Below are 26,839 nucleotides of genomic sequence, written 5' to 3'. Positions count from 1 at the left end.
TAAAGTTATACATACATACATACATAAAAAGTCTTTTGGCTAGCTTGCACAATCCGGGGCAACTCCCCTTGCTGTGATATGGGGTTATCCCTGCAATAGCCATATACCTCCTAAGGGTATCACTCAGTTATAGCTGTTCAATGCCTCTGTGGTAGCACAATAAATAGACTTTTTTATTATATGTTTCCGTACACCATGAAGACAGTAGTAATGCCCAGCACCATAACTTCCCAGCATACAGCAGTCCATGGGCAGAAACTGCACATGCGCGATTCTCCATCAATATACCCCTGCTGCGCATGGGCGATTCGTCTCCAATGTACCGCTGCTGCGCATGCTCGACATTCCAAAAATAATTTCTACACTGTATGATTCGTCAAAAGCACGCCCACTACTCTGACCCCTCCTACTATTCCCTTTCAAGCTTTTCCCCTTATCGCTGGTATTCGGTTAGGTACTTTCTCTCGCATTGCGTCGCTAGCTGAATGGCGTCATGTCCGGTGTTGCGCTGTGAAGCTTCCTCAGGGAGGGCGATATCCGTTCGGTCGCCCCGGAAACTTTAGGAAAGAGATAGCCGAGGGTTGGACTTAGTACGGAGGTGGGCAGGAAGGCAGCTGGGCTTGGGGGGCAGGTAAGGAGTTCGCTAATTGTTCTGCATTTGTGTCATGTACTTGTGGGAACGGCGGCTTATGGCGTACGTGTTAATGCGCAATTAGTTGCCTCAGAATTCGCTCTGGTACAGCTACCTGTCGCCTCTGTGTGCCTGTGGCGGTTCCACATGGGTGGGACGGGGAGCTGGTAATGGGCAGTGATACGTGTGGGGTACCTGTGATAAGCTCTTGTGTTGTGCAGGCAGGTCAGGCCAGTTGCCCGGGGGCTGGGCATGGGTAGGACATGTTGCAGAGTGGGCATTTCTAAACAACCTTATAGTTGTACTTTATATTTTTATAGTGTTGAATTATGCACTGCCTTCTGATGCTTTCCTACTTCACATGGCAGTAAGTGATCCCAGAAGCCAAACGCCTATTACTCTGTGAGGCTTCACTGCTATTGTTACTGTTTATTATTTACTATATTGTATTCTATATCTTATGGTATAACTGGGAGCTTTGTTCCACAATAAAGGTGGCCATATATAGGGCGATTGTAGCTGCCAATATCGGTAGCTTATCGGCCCATGTAGGGGCACAAACGGCAGGTCTGCCCGACCGACATGGGCCTGAAATCATCCAGATATCGATCAGGCAGGTTAAAAAATTTAGTCGGATCGGGGACCGCAACCAACTGCTCCTATTCCTGCTTTCTAATTCGATTGTTTGGCCCCAGGGCCAAGCGACCAAATTAGCCTAAAGCTGGCCATACCATCGGTCGCACGAAACATCGTCAGATCCGCCACACACCATTCAGGGCTGAATCGGCAGGTAAGGAGGTAGAAACAAAAGGATTTCTACCTCCTTCTGCCGATTCAGCGCTGAAGGGAGATTTTGGTCAGGCGCCTTCTATGGCGCCCGATCAAAATTTTCAAACTGGTCCGATCGGCGAGTCGGCCGATATCAGCAGCTTCCTGCGATATCGGTCAACTCGCCGACATACCATACCCGCACCAAATATCGTACGAAACGAGGTTTCGTACGATATTATCGGTGCGGGTATGGCCACCTTAAGTTCACTCGATATCGCACACCCGTAGGTGGGGATAACGGGAGAAGATCCGCTCACTTGGCAAGGTCGCCAAGCGAGCGAATCTTAACCTGTATGGCCACCTCAAGTATGACTATTATGCAGTTTGGTGCCCTTGGAGAGACTATTAGGGCTCTGGCACACGGGGGGGGTTTAGTCGCCAGCGACAAATCTCCCGTGTCTCGGGCGACTAATCTCCCCAGATTGCCATCCCACCGGCGAAAGTGTAAGTCGCCGGTGGGATGGCACACGCGGTGGCGCAATTTCAGTGAGATTGCACAAGTTGCCTCGATCTCACTGAAATCGCGCCACAGCGTATGCCATCCCACCGGCGATTTACATTTTCGCTGGTGGGATGGCAATCCGGGGAGATTAGTCGCCCAGGACACAGGAGATTTGTCGCGGGCGACTAATCTCCCCGTGTGCCAGAGCCCTTAGGGGGAAGACTCGCGGAGCTACTAGTAGCAGCTACTTTACGTAGCTACTAAAATAGACAGTGCTGATCATTTACTGATAATCTCTCTACGTGTGTTTTAGCAGATTCAGTTCTCAGTATTGTCTATAGCACGGTATATTCTGGAGTCTAGTAGTTGCTACTAGTTGCTCAGTGTGTCTTCACCCGTAGAACTCAAGGGGCCTAAGAGAAATAATAGGTCTCTAGTCAGTAAAATTTGCGGAAGTAATTATAATAGGACAAATTATTCTGCTAATGAAAATGCTAGCATAGATGAGAAGGTGTATACGCACACTTTATAAATATTGTGTTGTGAATAGCTTTACTTATTATTTCCCCCACCCCATAGATCCAAAACCAATTGGCTCCAGGACTACTATCCCCCCTCAAATGGTGGTCGCAACCATCGACTCGTTGGTGTCACTTTGTCACTCACTTTTGATATAAGGCCACGTGGCGTTTGAGTTTGTAAGCATACTTGTGCCTGGGTGATTTTATAATCAGGTGAAAAGAGCTGGCCCAACTAATAATTAATTTGTCTCATACATCTATTAACCTGACGTTTACATAACTTTCACTCACCCCGGCCCAAATACAAATGTAAGCCTTATTTTTCTGCTAATGGCTGTCTCAGCCATCATTTTAATGGAAAGAATAAATGGTAAAATGCAATACTGGTTCATCCCTTCATGTTGGCCTTAGATAACGTGATGCAGAACTAGAGCAAATCTGTGTCTGTCTGTGTCAGTCTTTAGCTGCTGTATGTATGCCTTTAAATCTCTCACTTTCTATAGATCCGTGGTGGATGGGCTTGTGTAACACTTTCTTTCTGTCTACTATTTCTATAGAGTAACCATAGCTAGCTTTTTTTAATCTACTTATTATTATGTTCCTGCTGCGGTGTGTATATAAACCCATAGCTGTATAATATCCGTGCTGCTGTGTGTGTATACAGTGGCTTGCAAAAGTATTCGGCCCCCTTGAACTTTCCCACATTTTGTCACATTACAGCCACAAACATGAATCAATTTGATTGGAATTCCACGTGAAAGACCAATACAAAGTGGTGTACACGTGAGAAGTGGAACGAAAATCATACATGATTCCAAACATTTTTTTTACAAATAAATAACTGCAAAGTGGGGTGTGACAAAATGTGGAAAAGTTCAAGGGGGCCGAATACTTTTGCAAGCCACTGTATATACCCCTAGCTATATAATGTACCTGCTGCTGTGTGTGTATATATACCCCTAGCTGTATAATGTACCTGCTGCTGTGTGTGTATATATACCCCTAGCTGTATAATGTGCCTGCTGCTGTGTGTGTATATATACCCCTAGCTGTATAATGTACCTGCTGCTGTGTGTGTATATATACCCCTAGCTATATAATGTACCTGCTGCTGTGTGTGTATATATACCCCTAGCTGTATAATGTACCTGCTGCTGTGTGTGTATATATATACCCCTAGCTGTATAATGTACCTGCTGCTGTGTGTGTGTGTGTATGTATGTATATATATATATATATATATATATATATATATATACCCCTAGCTGTATAATGTACCTGCTGCTGTGTGTGTATATATATACCCCTAGCTGTATAATGTACCTGCTGCTGTGTGTGTATATATACCCCTAGCTGGTAAATGTGCCTGCTGCTGTGTGTGTATATACACCCCCTATATACCTCAGTGTTTTTCTGCCTGTGTATTTCAGCAAAGAAACAACCCATATACCATGCCTCCTGTCGCTTGGCATGAATGAAAATCCCCTGTTGCCACACGTGACAGGCAGTTTTCTGCATTTTGTAGATAAAGGGGTTGTTTGCCTTTAATTCATTCTTAGTATGATGTAAAGAGTGCTATTCTTAGACAGTTTGGAGTCGGTCTTCCTTTTTTATTTGCAGTTTTTGAGATATTTAGCTTTTTTTGCTCAACATCTCTCCAGTCTAGATTTTCCACAGCTATCTGGTTGCTAAGGTCTTATTTACCCTAGAAACCAGGCAGGGATTCGAAAGAGAGATAGAAATATGAAAAGAGGAGGGCCTAAATAGAAAGGTATAAAAACAATGTAACAATAAAATTGTAGCCTCACAGAACAAACAGTTTTGTGGCTGCTGGGGTCAGTGACCCCCATTTTAAAACTGGAAAGAGTCAGAAGAGGAAGGCAAATAATAATAAAAACTATAAAAGTTTAGGACCTGGGGTTTTCCAGATAAGGGATCTTTTCGTAATTTGGATCTCCATAACTTAAGTCTACTAAAAATCATTTAAATATTGAATTAACCAAATAGGCTTGTTTTGCCTCCAGTAAAGAATAATTATATATTAGTTGGGATCAAGTACAATGTACTGTTTTATTATTGCAGAGAAAGATATGAATTATTTGCTTATAATTGAGTCTATGGGAGATGGCCTTTGCGTAATTCGGAACTTTCTGGATAACTGATTTCTGGATAAGGAATCCCATACCTGTATCAATAGGTACTAAATGTTACATTTTCAGAGAGTGCTATAGTATGAGTATTTTGGTGTACTAATGTGTAACTGCCATACTTTTAATGTAATTAAACAATTGAGAAGCTGTGCAAATACAGAGCACCTCCTAGTAGTTCGTTTGGAATTCAGTTTTTTTTTTCCAATAAAGGGGTTAATATAGTGTAATTAAACCTATGGCAGAACCAATCAGGGCTTAATAAAGATTGCATGATACATTTTTATCAGGAGCAGTGTTGTGTTTGCTGTACTGACATGAGATTATTCTAGATACAATTTCAGTTTATATGACAGATATACATTGATTGCTGAATTGTGTCCCAAATTACCTGCATGTGTATTTCCATTTTGTATCCCCTAATTTACGTGGTTTTCATTTGCAGAAATGGCATCTGATGTCCCAGCTCTGGGTGTTGCAGTCTCTACTGGAAATCCTGGTTCAAGCGGACAAGCTGGCGGATCCATGGTGCAAAGAACCAATAAACGACGCTCAGGGTAAGAATTTCTAAAAAAAAAAAAAAAATATCAAAGGGCAAGGGGAAACCTTATTGACTGGAGGGTGCCGCTGTGTTAGGCACCCCCAGTGTATCTAATTGCTATGTCTTTTTTTTCCAAGCCAGTGCTCCTTTTAGAAATAAATGCACCTTGCATCTGATTAGCAAATTCAATATGTGGTTTGGTTTGTTTAGAAATGAAAAAATTTACATTTGTGACAACATGTTGATTAATTCTAAAATAGCTATTACTGTTACTGTAAAAGACAAGGAGTCCGAAGGAAATCTGTTGGAACATGAAATAAGATAATAAATACTGAATACATTCTCAATACTTCTGTTTTCTTCCAGGTTAGATTTTGATGATGACGACGACGATGATTCAAGCAATAAATTTCTCAGGTACATTAGAAAACTATATATCTTTTTTTTTTTTTTTCTTTTTTCCTTCGAATTTCATTTTGTGTTGCTTGCGTTACATGCAGTAGACTATTTAAGTGGGCCTTTAGGGTGAAGACACAGGGCTACTTAGTAGCAGCTACTTGTCACGGCTACGAAGTGCCAGAAAATCCCCTGCCATAGACAATATTGAGAATTGCCACTGCTAAAACAAACGGAGACAATTATCAGTAAATGATCAGCATTGTCTCTTTTAGTAGTCGTGACAAGTAGCTGCTACTAGTAGCTCTGTGTGTCTTCACCCTTAGTAGGAATCTGCAGTGGGCTTTTGCCCAAATCCCCCTGTTAATATAGTGCCACAAAGGAATGCAGCACGTCTGGGGTCTACTTGTACACCAGTACCAGTACAGCAGTTTGGGGCATTTAGCCCACCATGTTACACTTCATGGTGTCTTTACACAAGTGATCTAACACTGCCACTATAAAAATTGTGTACACACACTAGCATTTTCACATGTGCCTTTTGGGTAAAAATCACTAAATGTTTGCTATGCTGGAGAGTTTGTCTGAAACTTATAGGGATAAAAAGGTGGTAAAAAATGTTCCCCATATCCATATACAATTTAGATCATCTAAATATAAAATAGGATTTTGTGATTATATGTTTTCTAATGTTCTGGACTAACAGAATTAGATTTTGGATCTGTTCTCTGAAATGATGAAAACATTTAAACATAAAAAAAACATAGGATCTTGTTTCTATCAGCATACTTTTATGGTATCTTAGGGGTATATTTATCATGCTGTGCAAAAAATGGAGTTGAAACTTTACTGGTGATGTTGCTCATAGCAGCCAATCAGATGCTTTGCTTTGGTTTTCTAACTGGTGAAGTCTAATTACTGATTGGTTGCCCTGGGCAACATCACCGGTAATGCTTCACTCCACTTTTTACACAGCATGATAAATATACCCCTGAGTCACCACATTTATGTATTACTAAACTTTTTGTATTATAGGTTATTTGATAATAGATCCCATAGCTGTATTTTTAGTTATTCAGTAAAACCTCAATTTTACATATATATATATATATATATATAAGTATTTTCACATGCTGTTATGTACGGTTATGTACATGTACATACTCGCTGTATAAGTTAAATTATATGTTAAACTAGAATGACTTTGCAGATGGAATGTAGGGGTTGGTTTCACCATTCTAATTCACCAAGCTGTAATAAGTTTTTCCTTTTGTGATCCTAGGTGTGACGATGATCAGCTTCCAAATGACAAGGAGAGATTTGCAAGGTACCGTACTGACATGTAACTAGTTTTATGCTCCTTTTCCTCCAGCACTTTTGACCGCCAGAGTTTTTGGAGTACAATGGTTTGTCAACAAGTCTTATAGTAATGTCTGATGCCTGTTGTCATTTAGAGCTGTCATACAGTGATACGTGTCCTTCTGTTTGTGGCATCTAAAAAGTAGGCTCTTACATTAACTGTGGAGACCCTTCTCTGCCTGGCCTCACTAAGGCTAGTGTCAATAAGAATGGACCATCCAGTTTTCTCCACCTGCATTTGTTTTTCTTGCCCCTGGCTTTGGGCTGCTGCCAGAAGACTATTAGCTTATTAGAGAATATTAGAGTTAACAATTTATTTGTTTAATGGCTGGCTGTTTGCCGGCCTATGCTTGCATGCTAATAACCATTATGAAAGATGTATTGAAAAGGTGTATGCTTGAAACTGACCTGGTATCAACTTATTGATATATATATTTATATCTGGTATAAACTTATTGATAGTATTGTTTCTTTTGGACTGGCTCACTACTTAAAATGCTTTGGGAAAAGGTGAAAGCTTTTTAAAAAGTCTTATCTCTCTTGCAGCCTTGTCTCTACCCGAGGTACATTTATATGGTAGAATACCCAATATTCCCTTTCCTCAATCATGTACCTCCTCAGTGTGACTGAATTTAGTAAGTAGGGGCCCCCATAGATGAAAGGTTAAAAGCCTGCTTTTTAAATCCACAGATTTAGAAAACTTTTAAAGGTGATTCCCATGTCTGACTAGGATTCAGGATAGGCCCTGGCATTTCAAATACACCGAGGCTGAAACAGCCCTCCACCATCTTGGTAAACAGTAACTTTCTATGGCATTTTACATCAGCCCCTCTGGCATTTTCAGATGTTTAAACCAGTCAGGTTTACTTTAACATCCAACCCTGCCTTGCAAACTTAAAGTGCTGCTGTTCTCCAATAGAATATTCTGATCTTTAAATAGTATTCCCTGTGGCTGTCAGGTTGAGTCAGTAACTGGGCTGGGATTCATATAAGACCCTTAGCAAGTGATGTGTGTAAGATAAGTGGCCCTTGATCTATGAGAAAGATTTGCTGCAATTCAGCTTCCCACTTGCTGCTGATGGATGTCTGATAATTCTTCTTTGCAATATACACACCCCTAGAGATATCACTGCCTGTTCTTGATACTTTATTAATTTTATTTTATTATTAGCACTAATATATTCTGCAGTGCTGTACAATCGATAGGTGTATATATTGAACATACAGATAACATATAAAAAGCAACTGATAGAAGTACTAAATAGGGCCCTGGCCTGAGGAGCTTTCAGTGTAAGATACTGAAACATTAGATAGTTGTTTTTGTTTTGTTGGGATCTCCAAACTTTAGTTTTCCACTGTATTTCTATAGCACCCATGTTATTTTTTTGTAGATTTCAAGTTGTGTAGGCAGCTGGTTATTCCTGTGTATTGTCCTGGGGTAGATTTTTACATGGATCCCCTTCCATGGTTTAACCAGAGAGGTTCTATAGAATGTTTTTTTTTTATGTTGGGGTGCATGCCGATTGCCATCAGTCACAAGTTCTGAAGGTATTCTTATGTTGCAAGATGTCCTGTGCAATATTCTCTTGTCCATTCTCCTGGAGAGCTCAATCGAGGCCTTCAATTTGGACAGGCCTGGCTAAAAGGGTATGTGCTGTGTCTATAAATGCAGCTTTGTGGTCCTGTGGAAGCTGGCTTTGCTGATTCCAGAGCTTGCATTGTGCTGCACACGGAAGCCCAAAAGGAAACAATGCTTGTCACTGTCTCTATCCGGTCACACATGAGCCTGACGTCTCTTATTTGATTTGAATTTGATAGACTGATGGAATAAGAGATAATCACCTTAATCAAGAAGAATGTTGTATGGGGTTATAGAATACTGCAAAGACAGATTGTGCTCTTATAACCACTACAGGAATGGAACTTCTTATGCAGAATGCTTGGGATTTTGGGTTTTCCGGATAAGGGATCTTTCTGTAATTTGGATCACAATACCTGAAGGATACTAAAAAAAGAATTTAAACATTAAACCCAATAGAATTGTTTGCCTCCAGTTAGGATTAATTATCTTACGATCAGGTACAAGGTTTTTTTTTATTACAGAGAAAAGGGAAATAATTTTTAAACATTTGAGCTCCGATTAAAATGGACTCTTGTGGCACGCACACTGCAACTGTTGCTTGCTTCAGTCTGCTACCACTGCATGGTAGGGGAACATCATGTGGCCTGGTCTTATTTGCTGATGTTGCATGACCAAGCACTTTTTGCAACACCTCTAGACTTCCCATGACTCTTTAGCTCATACAGTGCGTGATAAACCCTAGTAAAGTATTTTGTATGTAAACAAAGGTTATGTGTACCTCTCTCTGTGAGTTATAGCAGTGATTTTATTTTCATTTTTGTATTATGACATGTTAGAAGTTTTTTTCCACAGCATAAGTTCCTTTCACTTTTTATATCGCTGGATGTGAGAGACTCTGCAAGGGCATGGGTTACATTTATTTTGAATTATGGAAACTAAAGGGACTTTACTGGGACTTGCAAAGTTGCTATGTAGTTTCCACTTCAAGCTTTGCATTTGTTTTGGGGAATGATTGTGGATGTAAAAAAATGAAAATACTGCCCTTTAGGCAATCATAGACTATTACCCATGGATCAGCCTTTGATTCCCCATCTGTATTTAATAGCCTCTTGTTTCTCTGGGGTTCTGGGATATTTGTTGCTGGGAAATCTGTTGTTTATTTCATATTGAGTCTTTAAGTCAATCTGCCTGTAGCAGTTTTGCATAAGTGGTGCCAAAATAATAATTTGAGTGGTTACTCATGCTGTTACCTTTAGTATCTGCCGAAGAAGCATTTTGTGCTCTTAATTGAAAAGTTGTGGCAAGGGTTTTTTTTATTGCCATGGTTCTTCTGTTGAGCACCATGGCGATCCAAAAGCATGCATGCAACAGCCCTGATGTTTCATTTTCTGTAAATGCCCATGTCACCACCTTATCTTTTGACTGAACATTCCTGCAGTGTAACCACAGTGGATGCCTTACAAAATTCTGAGAAGCCTATTCTATCAAATTCTTCTGCTATTGGTCCTTTCCACACAGCCTTCATGCTTTGCGTACCCAGGAGACCAGTGTACATACACTGCCTTGAATTGCCCCTAGTGACTAACTGCATGCTGCCTGCAAAATTTTACACTTTTAATAGTCATTACAGGAAACCTTGGTTGGTGTTCAGAAATAGAAATATAGTTACTTTTGCTGTGCTTGTATATTCACATACATAAACATGACGTTCTCATTCTGCAATAAAAGATTAAGTTTACCAAGGCTGGGGTCATGTTTGAGGATAAAACTTAATAATATTGCAGGCCTTTCAAGATGGGCTATTTCCACACCCTAGGTGCTGGCCTACATCTGTAATGCGAAGAAATACATCATCCTTTTTCCAAACAAACTAAGATCATTGTGCTCCAAGGCTGTTTGGTTACCTCTTTTCTTCCCTTCAGAAAATCTTTGCTGTAGCAAAATGCATCTTCAATAGAGAATAAACTGGGATAACACTTGTTTGGACCTTCTGATCATAGCCGCCTTCTCCATAGTTGGACCTACCCCTTTCCAGTCTAGGATGAATCTGATAAAAATAAAGTACGCAAACTCTTACAATGCCAACTGATTGTTCTTTAGCTTAGCCGGTTGGTTTTGTTTTTAGGTCGGATGATGAGCAGAGCTCAGCGGATAAGGAAAGACTTGCAAGGTAGGAGCAGGAGCATCCCAAGCCAAAGCTGGTCTATTTGCCCTGTCACCTCGCTTCCTACTGAACTTCTGTCCTGCCCCGCCGCACAGCTTTTTTTTGTCTGTCTAGGATGTACAAAACCATGTTGTTTATCATAAATTAATAACTGGCTATCTTCCTGCCATATCCCAGGATACCATTGTGAGGTGCAGGCATCCAAGCATCAAGCAATGGTTGTGGAGTTAAAGGGGACCTGTCGCCCTAAGAAATAATTCCAAATTTAATTCCACCATTTTAGTTTAGCAAAATAAAATTGACCTACACTATATAAATAATATAAATTTTGTTTCCTTCAGTCTTGGAATTACACAATCACAGCAAGCAGGCAGGCGCCATTTTGAGAACAGTTATTTAGAGAAGCTTTGCATCGTGCCAAAATCTTGTGTATGTGATGCAATGGAGGCCTAAGGCATAGAGGTGGGGCAAGCAATATATGATTGACAGCTGGGATTTGTAAATGCCTTTATAATGGGTATGGAGGAAAAAGGAATATTGGTTTCATGTTTAATTTAAAAGGGACTTTTTTTAATGCAGATTTGTCTGGGTAACAGGACCCCTTTAACAAGTTGGATTGTGGAACTGTTAATATGGGGTAGCTATTCTTTCCCAAAAGCAGTATGTTTTGTAGAGAAAAAGTAGAATACAGAGGCAATACCAGTGTTGTCAGTGTAGTTGCAAGGAACAGAAGCGTGGGAATTTGTGGGCTTTAATCATTTGACCAGAGGATACTCAGAACCATCTGTTTCAGTGATCAAACTCCTCCTGCCATAGCTGCTGATGCAGTTACCTGTTCTGGGCCTGGTTCCAAAGTGGTTGGCTGGCTGCCCCATCAGGTACAGATGCTGCCACAATCTAAATCATGCACCTTGCGGAAGCAGTACAGTCCATTTTTATACATCAGGATTGCATCAGAATGATCCACATCTTATTTTATTTATTGCACATTTATTGACCTTGCATAAACCTGTTGTCAGCCTAAAATCAACCTAGTTGACGTGCTATGCATACTGAGCCCTGCATGGAGAAAAACCTACAGAGAGATGATAAATCCTATCTGCTCATGTTGGATTTAGAAATGAGCTTCACCCTTCCTGTAGAACATGCCGAGTCAGGAAATTCTGTAAGGCTTCCATCATACTGAAGTATTACTCATGTTAGCATGCCTTTCCTTGTTGCCCTAAGGCTAGGGTCATATAACTGTCAAACACCATTTTAATAATAGCAGGCAGGACTCAGACAGTGTAAAACTACACATAGACAGGCCAATATAAGCTGTCAATTTAATCCCTCCAGTCCTATATGGCAACTTTTTGGCCTAGGTGTAGGGCCTGTCGTATTACAATTTGGCCATACAAGTGGATCTTAATGTATATGACTAGCATAACTCCAGTGATTAGCATCTACTGCTGCTCCCAAGTAGCTGTCATGGTGGTTTAATACCTCTGGACCTTCGCCCAACAAACTGAATGCATTACTTCTGCTGCATTCTGTATATGTCCCCTCAAGGGAACCAGGCTGGGCTCTGGCCATATTGTCAATATATTGATTAGAGATGCACCGAATCCAGGATTCGATTCGGGATTTGGCGAAGATTATGCCTTTTTCAGCAGGATTCGGATTTGGCTGTATGGCTGCTTCTAAGTAACCCTTCCATAACCTTATTTGCATATGCAAATTAGGATTCGGGTTTAGTTCAGTATTCTGTCGAATCTTTCATGAAGGATTTGGGGTTCAGCCGAACCCAAAAATAATGGATTTGGTGCATCTCACCTTTGAGTTAACTTTTAGTAGAATGTAGAGAGTAATATACTGAGACAATTTGCAATTGGTCTTCATTTTTTATTTGTAGTTTTTTTAATTATTTCACTTTTTGTTCAGCAGCTCTCCACTTTGGAGTTTAAGCAGCTATTCGGTTGCTAGGGTCCAAATTACCTTAGTAACCATGGTGTAGTTTAAATGAGAGACTGGTTTATGAATATGAAACGACCTGAACCGAAAAATAAGCTATACAGAGTAATAATAATAAAATTGTAGCCTCACAATGCAATTGTTTTTAGCTGCTGGGGTCAGAGAAAGTCAAATATTTTAACTATACAAAAAAAAAAAAGTAATGAAGGCCATTTGAAAAGTTGCTTAGAATTGGCTATTGTACAACATACTAAAAGTTAACTTAAAGCTGAACCACCCCTTCAAATGCAACCTAATAATGAATGAATACTACATTTCCCCCCACACTTCTCACTTTCTTCTGTGACCTGAAGGTAGATTGTTACCAGAGCTGTACTATGCAGCCTCTGGGTGTCCTTCACATAGAACCTGACCTGATGTCAATTTTGTTCAGCAGTGTTTAGTGTGTGAGAATCTTGCTGGTCTAACAGTAGGTGTAGTTAAGACATTTGTCTGCCTCTGTGCCTAAACTATACATAATGCTATTACGTTGGACTGGTAGCCGCTTGTCAGTGGTCCTGTGTTTGCCTTTGTTGAAATGAACCAGGTAATATGTTTTTTCAGTTCATGCCGATAGGCCTCCTAGCTGTTATTTTTGTGTAGCACTATTAGTTTAAGGCTTATTCTCAGGAACTAAGCCTTTATTGAGGGACCCCTTGGTGGAGTTGTTTTTATTTTTGGGCCATCACTGACATAAAGTAGGATAATTTTGCATATGTACAAAGATTCTGTTCCTGACATTAATGTTTTCTTTATATTGCACAGCTTTATGTATGTCTAACCCTTGCTCCTTTTCTTTCCTTCTCACTATGTCATGCATGCTTTGCATGATGACACGGTATCTTAGAAATGACACAAAAGGCCTTGTTCCACTAACAGATCCTTATGGTCTTTGCTCTGTCATCTATATCACTAGAACAGTCTTCACATGTCCTTTTGTCTGTCCTACTTCAGGGAGAATCACAGTGAAATAGAGCGCAGGCGGAGAAACAAGATGACTGCCTATATCACAGAGTTGTCTGATATGGTGCCCACCTGCAGTGCTCTAGCACGCAAGCCTGACAAGCTCACCATCCTGCGCATGGCTGTCTCGCATATGAAGTCTCTGCGGGGCACTGGTAACACACCCACAGATGGCACTTACAAGCCTTCTTTCCTGACCGATCAGGTTTGTTTACCTTTGCAGCATAAAAGTATAATAATATATTTGTATTTCTATATATTAAAGAACAGTAACTCCAAAAAATGAAAGTGTTTTATAATGTGTTCTTGCCTTCCACTGGTAAAAGTTGTGTGTTTGCGTTAGAAACCCTACTATAATTTATATAAACAAAGCTGCTGTCTAGCCACGGGGGCAGCCATTCAAAGGAGAAAAACACAGGTTACATAGCAGATAACACCATTATATGCTACAGAGTTCATTTGTTATTTGCTATGGAACCTATGCCTTTTTCCAGCTTGAATGGCTCCCCCTATGGCTACACAGCACAGCTTATTTATATAAACTATAGTAGTTTTCTGAAGCAAACACACAACTTTTACCAGTGCAGGGCAACCGTACATTATATTTTAATTACTTGAAAGCTCCTTTAATTTTTTGGTGTTACTGTTGCTTTAAGAAGTGAATAAAATATAAGCACAGTTGGTGGCTAAATATAAGGGTTCCCTAAGGCAGTACCCTAATTAGTGTGGTACGTTTATTCTTAATTTCTGTTCTGATCTAGCTAGCAGCTCTTAGTCCATTTCTCAATGTTGTTGGGAAAGCTGTTCACTCTTAAATTTTCTGGATTAGAAGAGAGTGACAAGTCAAACAGATTTATTCAGTGTCGGGTCAGCTAGCTGGCAAACTGGTGTGCCTTGCAGCTAGTGTGTGAGCAGTTTGATTGCCCTCTTTTTCCAAGAGGAGAGGTGAAGGAACTGATGTTGATCTTTTATAGCCTGGCAATAAAATTTAAGGTGCAGAACAGACCCTGTCAGGATATGGCTCCACATCGGTTTAATTTTTTTGGTATTTCCTGTGTTCGGACATGAAGGGTTTTTAAATCTGTTTCTTAGGGAATCAAATTTATCTTGTCTGTGTGATATTCAGCAGTTGCTGATGTTATCTTTGCCAGTCAGGGCACTGTTTTATTGATGTACATGGGAAATATTGAATTGAACTTTCCCAAGCAACAGTACAGCAAGCAAAAATGAGGTTATCTGCACAGAATAAATAAGTTGTCTTTATGTTAAGTCAAAAAAAGACAATTTAAGATTATTCCTTTAGAAGGGCTTAATGTTTTGTTTTACATTGGACAGGAGCTTAAACACCTGATTTTGGAGGCAGCAGATGGGTTCCTTTTTGTGGTATCCTGTGAAACCGGCAGAATCGTGTATGTGTCAGATTCTGTGACCCCTGTCCTTAACCAGCCCCAGTCAGAGTGGTTTGGGAGCACTTTGTATGACCAGGTGCACCCAGATGATCTAGACAAACTTCGAGAGCAGCTTTCCACAGCTGAAAATGCCATGACAGGTGAGCTTCCTTGTGTCTTTTTTTTGGACAACAATGCAATTCACTCTTCCCTTTCCACTTTTTTCTATAATTTGTGTACTTTACCACAGGTCGCATTTTGGACTTAAAGACCGGTACAGTAAAGAAAGAAGGGCAGCAGTCCTCTATGAGAATGTGCATGGGCTCTCGCAGATCGTTCATCTGCAGAATGAGGTGAAGTTGTGATTCATATTCTTTGCTTTTCATACAGTCAAATGCCAGCTAGCACAGTGGTCAGTGTACACCCATGTTTGACAAAAGGATAATAGGTGGCATCCCTTCAGTAATCAGTTCATTATAAAGCTTTGCAAATCTTAGTTTTTGGTGAAGCTTTTATAAAGCACATTAGCACAAAATTAAGGGAACATACATCTGTCTACTGAACTTTTGTTAAAGAACATTTACCTACAATGTATATCAGTTGGGAATGTCTCCCCCACCCTAATGGCATTATTTGTACTGCATATATCCCCTCTGCTTGCCAGCACCATCACATTTTCGTAAAGCAAATAGCAGCTATCATCCGGTGGCCATTTTCCCCTGATACATAATCAGATACATTTAAATCTGCAAACAGCATACACACACAGACCATTATTCAGAATACATTTCATGAAGAATACAGGCTCACACAGGAAGAACGGTCTTTGATAAAAGTTCTGCTTTGTTTGAGCTGAGCTCAGGAGAGGAGGTTTGGAGAAAAAAAAATTGAACCAGAAAGCAAGATTTAAGTTTCTATGGGGACCAGCAATGCCGTCTCTTCACTGGCTGCTAGACTGGAGGGCGTGTTTAGGAACCTGAACAACTGAGCATGTCTGGCAAGTCAGAAGTCAAAGCAAATTCCTGAGGGAGGGGGCCCGAGTGAGTTACAGGAGAATAAGGAAATCTAAGTGATAAAGGTGACGCCCAGCCTTACTATTAGTCTCTGGACAACCAGTGTGGCAGGTATTAAACGATTTCAAAGAGGCTGTTCACTGATTAAAGGACATGTAAACCCCAGACACAATAACTTAAAGTCAGCGTTGGAATAAAAGTGGATAATTCAGGCATCTTTATAGCAACAGATCTTACTTTTTACACATACAAGATGTAGACAGCGGAGAGGTATATGGAGGAACTTATTTTTCTTGTTTGCACTGGGACTTAGTCTTTCTGGTTGTTTGGTTTAGAGGCCATTGCAAACATGCACTATTAAGTAAAAGTATAGATTTTATTCAATCAAAATAAAATACAAAAGACATCTTTAATATCAAGATGGTGTCTGTATTACCCAAAGATTAAAAATGGCTAAAGGTGTAATGTATGCTAGATTAAAAATCTAAAAAGCTTTTGTGTTTTCTTTGTAATATTATTTTATGTATTTTTTGGTTTGGAGTTGAACTAGTACAGATGGGCATTTTTAAGCCTATTGGTATTTTTGTTTAAACAGGTGTGGAAATGCAGTAATTGAACCCTCCTCAATGAACCGACTTAGCTTCATGAGAAACAGGTGCAGGTATGATATTCTAAGATTTTACTGCTATGGCACAAATGATGCCTTTTGGCCCCCATCATAATTAGTCCAAAAACAGTGGCAGTCTAAATTCTCCTTGTCTTCCTGACACTGCTTCCCACTACATTAACCACACATAGCATTGGCAGATGGACCTCTGCTCGTGTTAGGGCTAGTTTAACACTAATTTGCACTTAGGCAGTAAACCATGGCAACCAATCAAATCTTTGCTTTTATCTATCAATATGGAGCTAGCTAAAAGAAAGCCTATCACTGATTGGTTGCCATAGCTTACTGCCCATGTAAACATTTCCCTAGTGTTTTATTAATTAAACCCACTGCTATTAAAGCATTTCTGAGGTCTGCTTATCACTTCTGCATGCAGAGCTATCCTCTTTTATTGGGCTGTACTGTGACTTTCAGTTGAACAAGGCCCCTGTCCTTTGAAACTTTTTTTTCTAGCACCTCTTTAATTGGGATTTCCATTATTTAACAGTTTAATTACTAGTTACCCGTAGTAACACCTTAAATAATCTAGCATTTTTTTTTTTTTTGTACAGTCATAGAAAATTCTCTTTTCTGTTTGTTCTAATTTTTGCTTCTAGTTATGTCTGAAGGTTGCCAGCCCATATCCAAGGCCACGCCCATGTTTGTTTTTTTTTGTTTTTGCAAAAGAGTTTTTTAAGAGAAGATATAAATAATTATGGGACCAAAACACAGAGTGGCTGTCTAGGGTAGGACAGAGTACCCCCCACAAAGCTAGTAATGCTGTAATGTTGCAGGGGGGAAAACTCTTCAACAGTAACCATGCATAATGATAACCACTCATCTGTTTTTGTACATGGGAAATGTAAAATAAATGATGTGCCTGTAAGCAAAATTCAAATTTATTTAGGTAACGCTATTTTCTTTATTAACATAGAAACGGCTTGGGTCCATCTAAAGATGGGGAGCCACAATTTGTAGTAGTGCACTGCACTGGATACATCAAAGCCTGGCCTCCAGCAGGTAAGAAATCAAACTGATTTTACTCTTTCAGTTGCATTAAATGAATATAACTCCAGCATCTCCATACACTCATCTGTGCAACTACTTTAATACAATTTAGCTAAGTTACAGAAATAACTCTATTGAATTTTCTTGTTTCTCTCATCTATATGTGCATATTGACAGACTGTAGCTGCTATTTTGTTTTATTTATTTAGTGATACTATTATCTTTCAGTGCTGAATAAATGTAACTAACTTAAGTCTTCCTTTTTGCTTAATCAGGTGTCACACTACCAGAAGATGATCCTGATGCAGGGCAAAGCAGCAAATTCTGTCTTGTGGCCATTGGCAGACTGCAGGTACATTTTCTTTTTTTGTTGCATCATCTTGACCTTCATTGCACTTCAGAACTGGTTGCTTCTACCAAAAGTATACCATCAGGTGTACTTTTGGTTATGTGGTGATATGTGTATTTTTATATAACACTGGGGAAGACAGGACAGCTGTGTTATAGTCTTTTCTGCTGCAGGTATCATCTATTCCCCTGGTGATACAGAGTCTCTAATACCCTGCATTCTCATCTTAAAGCAGTCATGCTTAGAACAGTTGCCTAGATGACACTGCAAAAGCACCTTGTACCCAGAATGCTTACATATGCAGGACGTTGGCCATCAGAACTTAAATGGGCACCAAAAACCCCATTTTACCTGCTCTGTCACATCTGTGATCCTAAATATAATACTTAGATATGGACACAACTGATACAATGGTGCTTACCCTCGTGTGTGCCAAGAGAAAATGGTGTCATTTCCAGAAAATAATTTCTGGGCCTGTTAAAATGGGAATTGACTATGTTAATAACTTTATGAAGATAGTACTGGCATGTAGGATTTTTACTTGTTTAGGTGCTCTTCATTCATGTTATTGTGGAACAAATTGGAAGCATTTTCATTCCTTCATTGACCTTAAAGGTTCTTTTGGATGAAAACTTTGTGCAGTTTATGCTCCCAGGAGTTTTAGGTACTGGGGTTTCCCAGGGGTTTCAGGGGTATTAAGTACAAGGCATGTTACAGGCATGAGATCTGTTATCCAAAATGCACAGGGTTTTCCAGATAGGGGATCTTTATATAATTTGGATCAACTAAAAAAAAAAATCATTGAAATATCAAATAAACCCAATAGGAATGTTTAGCCTCCGGTAAGAATTAATTGTGTCTTTGATCTTTAAAGTTCAAGTACTGTTTTATTATTACAGAGAAAGAGGGAATCATTATTAATGTGAATTTATTAAAATAAAGTGGAGTCTATGGGAGACTGCCTTCCTGTAATTTGGAATGTTTTGTATAATGGGTTTTCAGATAACAGATCCTATACCTGTATATGGCTGCTTAGTGCACTGTAGACCCATTCTGTGTTTTTGATGCTACCTACAGTGGCTTTTACAAGGGTGACTCAACAGATCACCAGCATCTAGGGACTGTCAATTATAATCACTATATTTTCTATATTAAGCTTTTAGTTTATCATGTTGACATGTTGTTTTTTTATTTAAAGGTGACAAGTTCTCCGACCTGCACAGATATAAACACGGTCTGCCAGCCCATAGAGTTCATTTCCCGGCACGGAGTCGATGGCTTGTTCACATTTGTCGATCACAGATGTACTGCTACAGTTGGATACCAGCCGCAGGTTAGGAGCTCCAATGCATGGACACTTGATGCCTAGGGATTGGCCATCGCAGTATTTTCTGATCTCTGAAAGATGTTTATTTGCTTTTACTTTCTTTAGGAGCTCCTTGGAAAGGATATTGTGGAGTTTGCACACCCTGAAGACCAGCAACTACTTCGGGACAGTTTTCAACAGGTAACATGCAGATCTAATCATATATAAGATCCCAGAATTTGCACCGTTGTCCTGTTTTTCTGTATAACCGTGGTTGTGCTGGAATATATTCTTATTGATGTAAATCAACAAGAGTCTCTTAGCTTTGGTAATAAAGAAAGTACTGGGAAGTGATGAACTTTTAATTACTGTGCCATAGTCTCTGAGCATTTAAGTAGATTATATGTGTAACACAGTTTATTATTTTTAAACTTTATTGTTGGGACACAGAACCCTTAGTTACAGCACCCACCTGAGTAACAATAGTCCGTATGGTTAGACTTATGGCACAAGGCTTCTGTAGGTTGCCAGTTATAGCGATACTTTGCTTACATTGTAGTGACCCTCACTTTATATTATGGACACTATCTCTCCCCCTGTATTTGGAAGGGTAAAGCTGTGCGTTGTAGTATCTCTGCTGTTTGCCACTTTGGGCATGTTCCTTGTATTATAAAAACTAAACAACATGACTGTTTAGAAGGATTGTGATGGGATGGGGGTCAGGGTTAGACATAAGGTTATTGTACCAGGAAAATGGTGCAGCAGCTCTGTACTGAATCACTGACTGTTTAAAGTCAATGGCATACTGGGTGATACTGAATGTTTTGTTGCTTCTTAGGTGAGGGACAATGCTGCCCCTCATCTAAAAGTGTCTTTTTTCCTTATTGCTGAATATTACTTGGGAGAAGCCTCAGTGTGAGTTTTAATGTTCACATTCATGTTTTCACATTCAGGGAAGTGCACCAGGTACCATGAGGCGATTCCCATTCAAATGAATGGCAGGCTGGTTCTGAGCCTGCTTCATGCCAGGCTGACAAAATGCTTAAAATTGCCCTACGGTTTTAATATCCGAGGCTTCCGTTAGAAAGGGGGGGGGGCTACAGGCCTTGTTTACCTCCTTTTTATAAAACATATATAAATATCTCAGGTTTTTATATTGTGGTTATCTATTGTGTACTGAATTGTTTAACTACCATCTCTACCTCTTTCCAGGTGGTGAAATTAAAGGGTCAGGTCCTGTCTGTCATGTTCCGATTTCGGTCTAAAACCAGAGAGTGGCTTTTGATGAGAACCAGCTCCTTTACCTTCCAGAATCCATACTCAGATGAGATTGAGTATATCATCTGTACCAACACTAATGTAAAGTATGTGGCATGAATTTTCTTCTCTACATTCCATGTTTTATAGCATGTTAGCTGGCACAGAGCAGTTACATACCTGTGTAAAAATATTCATCCCCTAGACCAGTTTTCTTATTTTACTGCAAAACAAATCCTGCACTGAAATTGTTTTTGTTATTACAAAATCTAGTTAAGAAAATACAAAGCTGAGGGTAAACTGGGGTAAATAAAGTATTAGTATCCAATATCCCGGAAACTCTTAATTGAAAGATCTGTACAGAGATTGCAGTGCTAACTACTGTATCCCCCTTCTTTCAGAAACTCCAATCAGGAACCCCGCCCTGCCTTGGCCAGTACAATACAGAGGCCTCCCCTTGGTCCGAGCATCAACCACCCCATGGATATGGGACAAACTCAGCTTCCCGGGAGGTAAGCACCCAGTGCCTTTACCCTTCTCAGTGTCTCCCAGCACAGTTGTATAGGACATTACTAGACTAATACAGACCACAGAATGGGCAGTGCCTATATTCTACATGGAACAGTCTTCCTAGAGAATTTCTCTATAGAATAAACGCTTAAGGAATAGTAACATCTCATAAGCAGTAAGCATAGAGAGCGTTGGTGCAAATAGATATGTTTTATATAAAACATAATTGTTCCTGCTTTGCCTTGTGCAGGGCTTTCCAACCTCTTTCATGTTGTGGGCCCATAACCAAATTGAAGGGATGTTTGGGAAGTCCAAATGTTATGTTAAAATGGAAATTTCATGGGCAGACTGTGGGGAATTAAAATGCTGTGGACCTCCAGCTGTTCAGCCCAGGTCTTGTGGGACACTGACTCTGCAATTCAACAGGACTTTGTCAGAAAATAGTACATGATTTCTGTCCTTAAACTGGAAAATAATAGAAAACATTTATTTTTCCAGAACTGCATCTTGCAATTTATTTGGGATATTTTCAGGTAAACACATGCTATAATAATAAAATAAATTGTTCTTCTCCTCTTTTGAATAATTAGGCAGCAGCAGCCACAGGCGCCACCACAAACAGATGTTGTGCCCAGCAGGGAGGGCTTGGGCTCCTACAACCACACACAGGTGAGTGTCTCTCTCCTGCTTAATTATGGTATGTAGACAGGCTTGGTTGCTTCTTCCCATGTCCCCCCATGCCCTTCCTCTGTAGTTACTCACTGTCTAAACCTGGTACCTGATATTAGGAATAGAAGCCTTGGGCATAGTGTCTCATTATGAAGCATTATTTGGTTATGTACTAAAGCACTTTAGAAGCAAGTGGTGGGAGGGGGATGGGGAGAGTTTTTGTGCAACAATGCTGTTTGGTGATGGCCGTGGTTTGCGGTCAGCCTAGTGTTGCAAGTACTTAAAGGGCCAGTAACTCCAGCATCATAATATTCATGAATGAAAATAGGAAAATGGCAAGAAAACCTGTAAATGCTGGTCCATCCGATATAATAAGGTTTTTTATAATATTATTTCCCCCAGCTCCAGTCATTGTGGCTCCAAGCAGATTTACGCCTAAGGCTGTAGCACTAAAAATTGGGTTGGGATGGCGTCCTTATCAGTGCTTGGTGTTAAAATGATGCCTGCCCATGATTCTTTAGGCACAAGTCTACTGTACCTATTGACATAGACTACAGTGAAAACTCTGGAGTTGGCGGTAGCTCTAAAGTTTTCCTGCATAAGTACATATCTTTGTGCATTATTAATCCAAACAGACTGTGCAGGTGAAATGGCAGTCATCAAATATTCCATTAATGGCGTTAATGCACATAACCACTGGTGTAAATGAGCCCTATGTTTTCTTTTTGGTTTAGCTGGCACTTTAATGTAGCAATACTGATAAAAGGATACATTTTTGGCTACACAGTTTATTTTTCAGAGTAGTGTGGAAGTCTGATAAAATCATTAACCCTTCCTTTGCCCATATACAGGTGCCGGTGCAGCCAGTAAGTGCCGCTGTTTCTGATCATAGCAAACCATTGGAGAAAACAGAGGGCATGTATGGACAGGAAAGAGACCCCAGATTTGCTGAGATCTACAGCAATATCAACTCAGGTGGGCAAAGAAGGTCACATTTATATTCTTTGTATTTTGCCTTTTTTGCTGGATTTTTTAAATTCAGTTGAGAAAACCTTTTTATTTTGTTCTGACTTACTTTCTCATCTCTGGTATCTATACCAGGCCTAAATGTGTGTGTGTGTGTGTGTGTATATATATATATATATATATATATATATATATATAGCCATCTTATTAGGCAGGCATCTTGCAGTTATAAGTTTGGGGTACTTAGGGAGTAGTTCAGAAGGGCAGATTTAATACAGTTCCATGTGCATACTATTTAATTTATTCATAATTTATGAAAATTCTACTCACTTTTGCAGATCAGAGCAAATCGCTGAATCCCAGTGGTGTCTCTGGCAACCAGCAGCTCTTCCAACAATCCAGCACTTTCACATCTGCGCCTCGCCCTGTAGAGAGTTTCAGGTAATATAAATATAAATGAATGATGTCATATAAGTGTTAAATTTACCATGTAATGATTCTAAAGTGAGTAAAATCACTACTGTAAATATATTTCTCTTGTCATGGGCCTGCACACAATTTGTATTTGTTGGTTTGAGTACAATAGGAAGGCGAAAAGCCACAGGTTCAGCTCATTGCGCCATCTAGTGACCTCTTGTTGAAGAGCAGCTACAATTCTCTTTGCAATAAATAGCCTGGGACTCCTAAGTGGTCTTGCACAGGGCCCTATTTGTTGAGCCCTTGTTGCAGACTACTCCTAGTGTGACTATCTCTCCTTTTCACAATGAGGATTCCCCACCCGTTTCAAGCAATGTGGGTGTCTTATCTTCTGTCTACAGCAGTCCTTAATCTCTGTTTGTAATGAGATAGCGTTTCTGGGGTGCTATATTTACACTTCTTTTCTGCTGCTTAGCATTTTCTTGCATCACTGTTTGTATGTGGGGTTGGAAAGATTATGTGTTTGTGTTGTCTTATTTACATATTTTAATTGCTTATTAATTTAATTTAAAGGAGTGGTGGCATGGTGCCTCAGCCTAGCATCATCCAGCAACCTGTATCTGCAGGGCAGATCTTGGCCCAGATATCTCGGCATACCAGCCCCACACAGGTCACAGGGACCAACTGGAGCTCTGGCACTCGTCCATCCTTCACAGCTCAGGTACTGATTCTATTTTCAATACTTTTTTTTTCCCACATCTTCATATGTGACCTCCTACCATTATATATAAATAAACTTAAGAAGTTTCCTCCTGGTTTACTTAAAGCAGGTACCAACACAGACACCAAAGACTCAGGCATCTCAGTTTGGAATGGGCAACTTCCAAGCAACACCTTCCAGCTTCAGCCCTTTGTCCTCACAGAGCTCAACCGCCTCTCCCGCAGGAGCACCTTATCCCAGCATGACCGGCAGGACATCCAACTTTGGTACAAGTTTATTTTAGCTTAGCTTCTAATGCTGCATATACATACCTAGGTTATCACTAAGTGAGGAGATGAGTTATTTAAGGGACAATTCAGGGGTTTTGGGATTTAAAACTGTTTCATGTGGTATTAAACAAGTGTAGGTGTTTGTCTGCTCCACTGGTACATCACTGTTGGTTAATCTACAAATGTATAATCATGGTGATTAAGGGCTGTGATACATGGGGAGAATAGCCACCGTGCAACAAATCTCCCCAAAATGCCATCCCACTGGCTAGAATGTAAATCGCTGGTGTGATGGCATACGTAGTGGCGCGAACTGCCGAAGTCGCGGAACTTTCCTCTCAAGGCAACTTCCGTGACTTCGGCAAATTGCGGCGTGCGTATGCCATCCCACCAGCGATTTACATTCTAGCTGGTGGGATGGCATTTTGTGGAGATTATTCGCCCGCGACAAGGGAGATTTGTCGCGGCATGACTAATCTCCCCGTGTGTCACAGCCCTAAGAGCCTAAACAATTTGGGGGCTTGATAGGGAGACAGTGGGAGCCTTAAATTATTAACTGTATATTATCTTTACAGCTACAGAAGTTGCCCAACCGAGAGGCCAGTTCCAGGCCCGGGCTGCTGATGCAGTAGGTGTGTGGCCTCAGTGGCAAAGCCAGCATCATGGACAAAGCACAGCTGAATCTCATGTGTCACAGCAGTCAAACCAGACTGAGGTCTTCCCAGTAAGTATACACAAGCATTATTTAAAATGGGTCTACTGGAGCCACTGAAAAACTGGACCTGTGAAACCATTTATATTTATGTCTTTCTTACTTCCTACCTCCAGGATATGCTCTCCATGCTGGGAGACCAGACCTCAAGTTACAGCAACGAGGAGTTTTCAGAGCTCAACATGTTCCAGTCATTCGCTGAATAAAGTAATAGTGGATACTCTGCCTGGAATGTTCCCTAAAGAAAATCAGTTCTGCTTTCGTACCATTTGTCTGCAAAGGATCTTTTTTATTATGGCTCCTCCTAGAAGCACAAAGGAATGGAGAAAGCCGATTGTGATTAGGGCATAAGCAAAACAAAGTACTGGAACCCATATGGGTGGAAGGATAATTACAGGGATACCACAGAACTGCCTTTTTATAGAACTTTGAGAGGCTGAAAGATGCCGCTCCACGTACACACCAGCTTTAAATTCATGTTTTGCCACTGCTTTATTTTTTCTATATCATATGATGTGCAAGATCCCGCCGTGGCTGAAAGCGTGATTACATCACAGTTTTAACCATTCACAAGATACATTTCATCTTTTCTAAATGGCTAATTCTGGCAAAAATAAGCAGCATCGTAAAGGATTTGTTTATTACGGACACCTCTTTCAGGGATAACTATTGCGTATGATAATCAAAATCGAATGGATGCCTTTTATAATCCCAGGAAGCCCCCCGACAGGTGCTGGCAGGGGCCTGCTTATCACTTTATGGCTTTTAGATCTTTGTTCTGTGACTGCTGAATGATAAATGCTTCGTTTGTAACTTATAGGGGCACCATTTGTAAATGTGCTGCCTCAGACAGATTTGTAGGACAATCATATATTTCCCACCTAATAATTGTTATTGGGGACAGCGTTACCAAATCATTGATAAAGCCTTTACATTTCAACAAGCAAGGAACGTATCAAGCTCTGCTGAATGCACAGTTAGCCTTGAGTCCATAATGTAACCCCGCTGTTGAGCTAAGCGCTAGGTCATGTGGCTACTACACCTATGAGTAAGAGCAGGTCTGGTTTCTAGACATTTCTATGTGGCTCTCTTTCTAGCACTTACAGGCACGAGATTTACCAACACCTATTCCTCTGACCAACGAGAGCAACTTTAGAAATCTTTCCGGCTTTGTGGAGATGCAACATAAATCAACGTGTTTAAGTTATTTACTGAAAACATCTTGATGGACAGAATTATTGTGACCTGCTTATATGGGCCTTTGCCAAAGCATAATGCAATCTGCCAGCAGCCATCTCAGAACAGGACTTTCACAACCCCGTGGCTGTCTATCTGCTTTCCAATTTCCAGTATCCTGGCTAAGGATGCTGGGAATCGTTGTTAGAGGTGCTAGAGAGCCGTAGGGTGAAGAAAGAAGCCAGCTGTTTTGTGACACTGAGCAATGATTTGGAGTTTTAGAACCGTAATTGGCTGGCTGCCCCACCACTGAGCGTTAAAATCAGTTTCAAGAGTAACACGTGGCTCTATTGTGCAGAGCTGTGAGAGTAGGGGACACAACTTCCATTTGGAGAATATTTCTGTTCTGGCTCTAAGTGCCCTCATTTAAACACAGATTTAATTTATAGGAGGGAAGTGCAACCTGTGGCCCTCCTGCCGTCTGTCTATTATTCCCCGCTGCTGGCATCTGCAATAGCTGGAGGGCCAGTAGCAGGACACCCCCTGGTTTGTATGTAACCTGTTGGTATATATCATTGTTTCCTACTGGCTGGATAAATATGTATTTCACTTTTATATTTTTGCTACAGAGATCTCCTTTTCTCTGCTGACTTGTCTGCAGATCAACTGCTCTGTTTGTCTGTTTTACTTCAACCCCCCTTTTTGTGAAAATTGTTTTATGTGAATACAGTATGAAATAATATCATTTTATGATCTTTCACTGGCTCCTTGTTGTTTTTTTTCCTATGGTGATCCTTACATTTTATTTTCTGGATTGGCCCTGTAAATACCTCATGAGAGAGAGAGTGTGTCTGTATGTGTTC

The 26,839-nt window shown here is 40.3% G+C and overlaps 1 protein-coding gene across 3 annotated transcripts; it reads left to right on the top strand.

Annotated features, from left to right (window-relative positions):
- Positions 1-404: 404 nt before the first annotated feature.
- On the top strand, positions 405-26,734 carry arnt (aryl hydrocarbon receptor nuclear translocator). Of its 3 annotated transcripts, XM_012969821.3 has the most exons (22): positions 405-631; positions 5,018-5,129; positions 5,480-5,530; positions 6,792-6,836; positions 10,576-10,620; positions 13,561-13,774; positions 14,905-15,118; positions 15,208-15,310; positions 16,566-16,631; positions 17,551-17,636; positions 17,900-17,976; positions 19,172-19,306; positions 19,406-19,480; positions 20,492-20,643; positions 20,938-21,048; positions 21,637-21,715; positions 22,567-22,690; positions 23,020-23,122; positions 23,672-23,819; positions 23,926-24,085; positions 24,664-24,812; positions 24,917-26,734. In XM_012969821.3, the coding sequence occupies exons 2-22, from the start codon at positions 5,020-5,022 to the stop codon at positions 25,004-25,006; spliced, it is 2,337 nt and encodes a 778-aa protein (XP_012825275.1). In that variant the 5' UTR covers positions 405-631; positions 5,018-5,019; the 3' UTR covers positions 25,007-26,734.
- Positions 26,735-26,839: the final 105 nt, after the last annotated feature.

Source organism: Xenopus tropicalis, chromosome 8 (assembly GCF_000004195.4).
Source record: "Xenopus tropicalis strain Nigerian chromosome 8, UCB_Xtro_10.0, whole genome shotgun sequence".
Lineage (NCBI taxonomy): Eukaryota > Metazoa > Chordata > Amphibia > Anura > Pipidae > Xenopus > Xenopus tropicalis.
Note: the sequence above shows the minus strand (reverse complement) of the source record. Positions and strands in the feature narration are given on the sequence as shown.

Coding starts and splice junctions, on each gene's coding strand:
- arnt (XM_012969821.3), top strand. CDS start 5,020: ATGGCATCTGATGTCCCAGCTCTGGGTGTTGCAGTCTCTACTGGAAAT. Junction 6,837..10,575: donor GACAAGGAGAGATTTGCAAG/GTACCGTACTGA, acceptor TTTTGTTTTTAG/GTCGGATGATGAGCAGAGCT. Junction 22,691..23,019: donor CTACAGCAATATCAACTCAG/GTGGGCAAAGAA, acceptor TCACTTTTGCAG/ATCAGAGCAAATCGCTGAAT.